Below are 8,952 nucleotides of genomic sequence, written 5' to 3' on the forward strand. Positions count from 1 at the left end.
TATTAGCAGTAAACAGATAATTAAAATTGATGAACACTAAGCTCACAACATCAATTAAAAATATTAATTCAAACTTGTACAGACATTTAAAAATATTAATTCAAACTTGTACAGACATTTAAAAAACAAAAAAAATATTGATCCAATAAGTCACCAACACATGAGTAATAAAATAATAGTCATAATTTTGCAAAATTAAAAAAACCACCTAAACCATTTGTATATAGACTTTAAAAAAATATTTACTTTCTAAGTTACTTTTAATGTTAATAAGTAGCATCTACAGACGTTATTTTGTGAGTAATATAACTAAATTAACACAGATCAGTATTAAATATATCAACTGTTTGAATTATATTATCTTTGATATCACATCGCCTGTTCATATCAATAAAAATGGCGTTAAAACCCTCCAAGAGGTCCATTAGGCCCCTTTCATATTTCTCATGGAGAGAATAACCTCAACATGACCTACACTAGAATGTTTCAGTGTGGCACCCGACCATGACTCAATATTCCAGCGCCATCTTGCCCTGATCAACGCCATCTTGCCCCCGATCAGCGCCATCTTGCCCCAATGAGCAACATCTTGCTTGATCAGCGCCATCTTGCCCTGATCGGCCCCATCTTGCCTTGATCAGCGCCATCTCGCCCCAATCAGCAATATTTTGCCTGATCAGCGCCATCTTGCCCTGATCGGCCCCATCTTGCTCTTGATCAGCGCCATCTTGCCCTGATCGGCCCTATCTTGCTCTTGATCGGCCCCATCTTGCCCTAATCGGCCCCATCTTGCTCTTGATCAGCGCCATTTTGCCCTGATCGGCCCCATCGTGCCCTGATCGGCCCCATCTTGCCATGATCGGCCCCATCTTGCTCTTGATCAGCGCCATCTTGCCCTGATCGGCCCCATCTTGCTCTTGATAAGCGCCGTCTTGCCCTGATCGGCCCCATCTTGCCCTGATCGGCCCCATCATGCTCTTGATCAGCGCCATCTTGCCCTGATCGGCCCCATCTTGCCCTGATCGGCCCCATCATGCTCTTGATCAGCGCCATCTTGCCCTGATCGGTCCCATCTTGCTCTTGATCAGCGCCATCTTGCCCTGATCGGCCCCATCTTGCCCTGATCGGCCCCATCTTGCCCTCTTGATCAGCGCCATCTTGCCCTGATCGGCCCCATCTTGCTCTTGATCAGCGCCGTCTTGCCCTGATCGGCCCCATCTTGCCCTGATCGGCCCCATCTTGCTCTTGATCAGCGCCATCTTGCCCTGATCGGCCCCATCTTGCTCCTGATCGGCCCCATCTTGCTCTTGATCAGCGCCATCTTGCCCTGATCGGCCCCATCTTGCTCTTGATCAGCGCGATCGTGCCCTGATCGACCCCATCTTGCCCTGATCGGCCCCATCTTGCTCTTGATCAGCGCCATCTTGCCCTGATCGGCCCCATATTGCTCTTGATCAGCGCCATCTTGCCCTGATCGGCCCCATCTTGCTCTTGATCAGCGCCATCTTGCCCTGATCGGCGCCATCTTGCCCTGATCGGCCCCATCTTGCCCTGATCGGCCCCATCTTGCCCTGATCGGCCCCATCTTGCTCTTGATCAGCGCCGTTTTGCCCTGATCGGCCCCATCTTGCTCTTGATCAGCGCCATCTTGCCCTGATCGGCCCCATCGTGCCCCAATCAGCGCCATCTTGCCCTGATCGGCCCCATCTTGCCCCAACCAGCGCCATCTTGCCCTGATCGGCCCCATCTTAGTAGTGTAGTTTGGGGGGGGGGGGGGGGGGGGTTCTGCGCCACAAATCAGTCAAAATTTATTTTGTCCCAAAGGAGGTCACGCGGGCAGTCTATTATATATAAACTGACGATCAAAAGAAAGTATACCAATTATTTTTTCAAAGTATTAAAAACAACACAAAACACAAGTTGATGCAAATGTTATATTTTGAAAGTATAATAATTTGGCGATAAATAAACACGAGTATACTCAATAAAAACCATAAAATGATAATATCACAGTTCACAACAGCACTAGGGGTGAAATGTGCGATTTCATAAAGAACCACTCATAACGAAGGTGAATAAATTTGACCACAAAGAACATGAGTAGTATAATTTGTACGTAGCGGGGACAACAATGGGAATACAATGGGTACGCCTCCAGTACAATGGATATGCACCTCCGATACAATGGGTCCCCACTCCAGTACAATGGATACGTCCCCTATTGTTCTCTCTTAGTACAATGGAGACATCTCCTATTGTTCTTTCTTAGTATAATGGTGACGTCTCTGATTGTTGACATTATTACAATAGATATGCACCTATTGTTCGGTGGTACAGTAGGTGACACGCGTCTGTTGTAACGTTGACCGAGTTCTGAGTATTGTTCGGAGGTACAATCAGTGACACGCGTCTGTTGTTAGGTTTGACCGAGTTCTGAGGCTTATTATAGACGCTACGAAATACGTAGGAAACCGGGTTACTTTTGTTGAAGGTGTAACGAGGACAATGAGTACAATGACCTCCTTTGAAAAGTGGGTGTTTTTGAAAGGTGTTATTTTAGAGATATATGTTGAAATACTTTTTTGAATAGCAAACCAGTTGAAACCAGTTTCATTTGTTAGCATTATCCAATAACAACTTGTCTTTTAACGAATGCATTTGAATATGTGTTATAACATAAAGAAAAGTGTATTTTAATCATTATCTGTAACAACTGCGTTAGAAGATGAACACTAACGATAAGAAAAAAGCTGTCTACTTCAGTTGGAAATATGTTTTAAGATGCGAATACAGTTTTGATGAAACAATAGTAAGAAAATCTAACCACTGGTTTGAGAGTCGTACGGAATGCGTTATGGATGCTAAAAGTTCCTTCTGTGATTCGACTAACAGTACCAAGCGAATAATTACTAGGAAAATACGACCATCTCGTGTTCTCGTGGATGAAGTGGATGATTTTGAGAACAGAATACATTTAGAGAATTGGTTATCACTGAGTTATGCGATTGAGATATGTAAACTAATTCAGCGACTTTCTAAGGAAATGTGTATGGGATGCATGTTTGATGAGGAAAGAACTCATACTTGTAAAACATTGTCCCACGATGATATGATTAAACGCTACTTTCCGATAGCATTAACTGAACTGAACGAAATCGACGTCAGTGCCAGGTGGTTACGTCTTGTTTTTGATGATCCTGATGTTTCAGAAACCCCAGGGTTTATTTTGTGTCAGTACCAATGCAAAGACTATCTGGATATTAATATTAAAACTGTTGAATGGATGGAAATACTAAAATATCAAGTATTGAACATGCTGCGTTTGGAAGATAGATTTGAAAAGTGAACATGTGCGTAGATATAAATTAACGTCACAGAATACATTAAGTCAGTTCAGTGATGTCGTTCAGAGTGAAACCTAACACTGAAAAGAATGAACGTGACAAGAACGAACTTGAAAAATATTATACAAAACCGAGAGACGCTGGAGCTTTCTATGGTCCGAAGAAGTTTCACGACGCTTTGAAAAGACGTGGTTTAGAAAACTATAAGTTGAGTACGGTAACACAATGGATGAATGACAACGATGCATACAGTTTGCACAAGCCGGTTACTCGATCATTCAAGCGTCTCCGTGTTCGTGTTAACAAAAAAGATGAGATGTTTGATATGGATTTGATGGATGTTAGTCGTCATTCAAAGGTTAATAATGGAGTTAGGTATCTGCTTATAGCTATTGACATTCTATCAAGATATGCGTGGGCCATACCACTAGTTAACAAAATACCGGAGACAGTATTAGACGGTTTCAAAACTGTTTTAAAAGACGGTCGAATACCCAAGAAAGTTCGGGTGGACAAAGGTACCGAGTTCGCTGGAGTGTTCAAAGAGTTTCTGTCAAAAGAAAACATTAAACTGATTGTCACGCAGAATGAAGATATCAAAAGTAACTATGTTGAGAGGTACATAAGGACTTTACGTTCACTTGTCGCTCGGTATACGTCTTACAACAATACACAAAAATACATAGACGTTTTAGCAGATCTAGTGCATAATTATAACAATACAGTACACTCGTCTCTGGGACATTGGGCACCGGCTGATGTAAATAAAACGAATGAAATTAAAGTGTGGCGACATCTGTACGTCGAGCCCATGGTTAAGAAACTTAAAGTAAAGAAACCATTAGCAAAATTTGTATTTAAAGTGGGTGATTTAACGAGAATCAGCTATTTGCGTAAATCATTCACAAAGGAGCAGGATTTGAGGTGGACAGAAGAGTTGTTTAAAGTACATTCTAGAAGTAGACGACAGGGTATTCCAGTGTACAGACTGCGTGATTTTCATGACGAAGTGCTGAAAGGTATATATTTTACACAGCCGAACTTCAGAAAGTTAATAAGAATCAAGACATTCTATGGAAAATCGAAAAAGTGTTAAAAAAGAAGAAGGAAAAGGGAAAAGTGTACTATTTGGTTCGGTGGTTAGGGTGGCCACCTAGCTTCGATTCGTACGTAGAAGAAGGAGAACTGAAAACTGCGTGAGACATGGAGAAGTACATTATATTGAAGAGTACTGACTCTAAATCAGTGTTTCCTGACAACAACCCCTATCATTTTCGAGTAAAGTTAAATCAGAGGTTAACGTTTGAAGGTGTATGGATTGTGTCTCTTGTGGATTTGAATTTTGGAGAAACTGATATTCAAAGTATGAACGATTTGCAAGTAGATGTGTTGTGTAATTTGTGCGGCAGCAGTCTAGTGGGGGATGCTTTGGTTCCACTGCTGAGACGTGTCGATTTACGCGACGGTCCTCGGTATGAGTTTAACACGCTGTGGAACATGCCTGTTGTAGTGAAGGACAGCGCGTATGTCAAAATACATATAAAAGCAGCATCAGGCGATCCAATTTCATTTATTAAAGAGACAACGAGTGTGACACTACTGTTGCGACGTTATCCATTTCTAGAGTAAATTACTATGGATCGAAAACTGTATGTGCCTGATGTGAATAAATGGTTACGGTATTTCGAAAAAGGAACAAAGAATGTTGTTCATTCGAATAAGCAAGTGGGATCTGGTGTTGGTAATTATAAGGATAAGTGGTTTTCTTACATGATTCCCATTGTACCGAACCATGTCAACAGTAACGATGACAAGAACAAAAACAAGTCTATAATAGAAGTGACGTCACAGACGCAAGATGTCGTAGAACGTGCTGAAGCTGAACAGAAACGTACAAAGGCTATAAAACGTAAATCTACTGATCGAATCGTCAGAACCAAAAAAGTCAGTCGCCTGACACATCATAAAAAAAAAACGAGTTCCAGCATCGAAGTACAAATCAGCTGTTAGTGAAAAAGATATATTTGTATAAACAACAACAAACAGTATGTCGCTGCTCACAGACAAAGACTTTGTGGAAGGGTTACCAAGTGCCTTGGACCTGTTTACTATGCCCCCATACCAAACGAGTGTGTTTCAACATTACTACGTAGACTGCAGGCCCATCAGTCAAATTACAGATTCGTCCCCAGTAGAATTCCAAATTGCAAACAGTGGAAGCGACTACGTAGATTTGAAACGTAGTCGTTTGCATGTAAAGCTGAAAGTGAGCCACTCTGATGGGACAGTTCTGGATAAAGATGAACACGTGGGTCCGGTAAACCTATTCATGCAAGCTCTGTGGTCGCAAGTCGCTGTGTACTTACAAGGTCAGTTGGTGAGTTCAGCGAACAATCACTATCCCTACAAAGCAATTATTGAAACCTTACTGAATTATGGAGCGGATGCTAAACAGTCTCAACTTCAGTCACAGTTATTTTACAAAGACAAAGGGGAGGTACAAACAGACATTGAAAGCACAGATCCCATTACCGGTGCTAATTCTGGATTACTCAACAGAGGAGCATTCATCGCAAACAGTAAAACAATTACCATGGAAGGTGCACTATGCGAAGATATTTTTAACATAGGTAGATATCTGGTGAATGGCGTGGATATTACTATAAAGCTATTTCGGAGTTCCGTTCCCTTTTGTCTGATGTCCGGCAAGACTGGTCAGGAATACATGATCGAGTTGCAAGATATCTATTTCAAGATATGTAAACTGAAAATGAACAGTGCCCTGATTCTGACTCACAACAAGCTGTTTGAAAAATCCAACGCCCTTTATCCATTCACTAAAACCGAAGTTAAAATGAGTAGTATTCCATTTTCTCAACAAAGTTACGTGTGGGACAACGTGTATCAGTCACATTGTCCGGGTAGACTAGTTGTTGGGTTTGTAAACGGTGATGGTGTGACTGGATCATATACAAAGAACCCTTTCAACTTCCAGAGTTCATTTGTGAAAACTGTGTCTTTGTATTTGGACGGTGTGAGCATACCAGGTAGACCAGTAGAAGCCGAAGACATAAGCGCCTACGTGAATTTATTCGAGGGAGTCAACAGATGGGGTCAAGACAGTGGAAATTACATTAAAAGATCCGAATTTGTTTTGGGTCATGGATTGTTTGTGTTCAGTCTAGAACCTGTGTTTGTGGACTCTGATTATTTAAGCTTAATTAAGAGTGGTAATTTACGGTTAGAAGTACAGTTTAAATCAGCACTGAAAAACACAGTCAGTTGCATTGTGTATGGGGAATTTCCTAGCTTGATTGAAATCGATCAGACCAGGAACGTGTTTGTTAAATAAAATCATGAATGGTATACAAATGCAATGTGCGATCAATTGTGACCCAGATCTACGTTCACGTATTGTCGGTGTTTACTCGAGCGATACACTACCACGCTTGAAATGGGGGAGACCCTGGGGGTGTATTGTAAACACGGACCCATCTCACCTTCCCGGCAAACACTGGGTGGCGTTCTATTTTAACAAAGACAAAGCGGAGTTTTTCGATAGTTTCGGGAAACCACCCGAGCATTACAATATAATGTTTGTAGAATATTTAAGGAAACATTATACATCTTATGTTTACAATAGCAAATCCCTTCAAAGGATAAATAGCAGAATGTGTGGATTTTATTGTTTGTATTACCTGCTACAGAAATGTAAAACTGAACTGATAATGAACGAAATTGTGAATCAGTTCAGTGAAGATAAATTACAGAATGATGTATTTGTATGCAGTTTTATATGTAAATACTTTAGATACTGTACGCAATCGTGTATTCCATGTAACTCACTAAATATTGTAAACTATAAATAATACAGTATACTACAGCAAATATGTATTATGCTGTAAATTATTAATAAATTGATGTGAAAAATGTGTACGTTGTCATGTTATTATGTTTCTGTGTTGTGAGGCCTTACCATTATCAAGGGGTGTTTACTCCAGTTTTATTACAGTTGTTTACTCGAAAGCAGAGAAGTAATAATTCCAAAATAAACACTTTTCTGAATAGGTATCCGAACAAAACACCATCACAAGTCAGTATTCCAAACCACATTTCTGAACAGGTATCCTAAAACGCATTACTGAACAGATATCCTAAAACACATTACTGAATGGGTATTCCAAACCACATTACTGTACGCAATCGTGTATTCCATGCGACTCACTACATATTGATGCGAAAAATATGTACGTTGTCATGTTATTACTGTTTCTATGTTGTGAGACATTACCATTATCAAGGGGTGTTTACTCAGGTATTTTATTATAATTGTTTACTCGAAAGCAGAGAAGTAATAATTCCAAAATAAACACTTTTCTGAATAGGTATCCGAACAAAACACCATCACAAGTCAGTATTCCAAACCACATTTCTGAACAGGTATCCTAAAACACATTACTGAACAGATATCCCTAAAACACATTAGTGAAAGGGTATTCCAAAACACATTACTGAATGGGTATTCCAAAACACATTACTGAATTCCAAACACTTTGAATTTAGCTATCCAAAGCACATCATTTTTACATTCTACATTAATATGGGGTTTGTACCAAAAATATAATTTGTTTTGTTATTTATTTCCTCTTTTTAACAAATATGCTGAACAGCACATTAAACGCACCAGTATTCTCATTGCTATAAAATAGTTTACTGATAAGTACAATACGTTAATTTCAAAATAGTTTACTGTTAAGTACAATACGTTAATTTCAAAATAACGTAGGTTGCACCACTGATGATTTCCCTTTGCTGTTCATTATATTTATGCAGTGAGCTTTTGTCTCAAAGTAACACATATATTTCCGTTCGTCTGTTTTAAGCTTTTTTTTTTTTTTTTTTTTTTTTTTTTTTTTTTACACAAAAACCCAACCTCCTATATGATCGCCGTGCTTTGCTACTAACAGTTTGCCAGGAGATTCAAAATGCTTGCAATGTCATGGTGTGACCGCAGTGTAATCTCTACTCTGTACACATAGCAGAATGTTTACATTAACACCTAGCCTCCTTTATGATCGCCATACTGTGCTAATAAACAGTTTCGACAATTATTGCGGTGACATGGTGTGACCGCTACTGATTAAATATCCTATCAGGTAACACAAATATTCGGTCAGACATGACTGTTTGAAAGCGGTCAGTCGCTTACATTACAATTTTTGTTTTCATAGCCACAAGTGATCGTGTAAGCAATTCATATTACGAAAATATACTTCTTATAGCTGGACTTTCTATTTGTTTGCCATATACAAGCATGAATACATAGCTCATTTGGGTTTATGTTCGCTTGAGGTGCTTGCGTTGCTCGGTGGATCCATTTAGCTGATTGCTGTTACTCCGTCCCAACCAGTAAATCACAACTGGTATATCAAAGGCTTTGACATACACGTGCTTTACTGTTTGTGAGAACCTACATCTAAAAGATCCAGTGTTGCTAATGAAAAACAATGGTTAATAATTAATAAACCAATGTTCTCTAGTGGTGTTGTTAGAATATATATATATATATATATATATATATATATATATATATACACATACACACACA

The 8,952-nt window shown here is 39.7% G+C and overlaps 1 protein-coding gene across 1 annotated transcript; it reads left to right on the plus strand.

The window, feature by feature from the left end:
- The first annotated feature begins 5,391 nt into the window (after positions 1–5,391).
- On the plus strand, positions 5,392–6,696 carry LOC121370213 (uncharacterized protein F54H12.2-like). The gene has a single exon (XM_041495333.1). The coding sequence runs from the start codon at positions 5,392–5,394 to the stop codon at positions 6,694–6,696; it is 1,305 nt and encodes a 434-aa protein (XP_041351267.1).
- Positions 6,697–8,952: the final 2,256 nt, after the last annotated feature.

This window comes from Gigantopelta aegis, chromosome 4, assembly GCF_016097555.1.
Source record: "Gigantopelta aegis isolate Gae_Host chromosome 4, Gae_host_genome, whole genome shotgun sequence".
Classification (NCBI taxonomy): domain Eukaryota; kingdom Metazoa; phylum Mollusca; class Gastropoda; order Neomphalida; family Peltospiridae; genus Gigantopelta; species Gigantopelta aegis.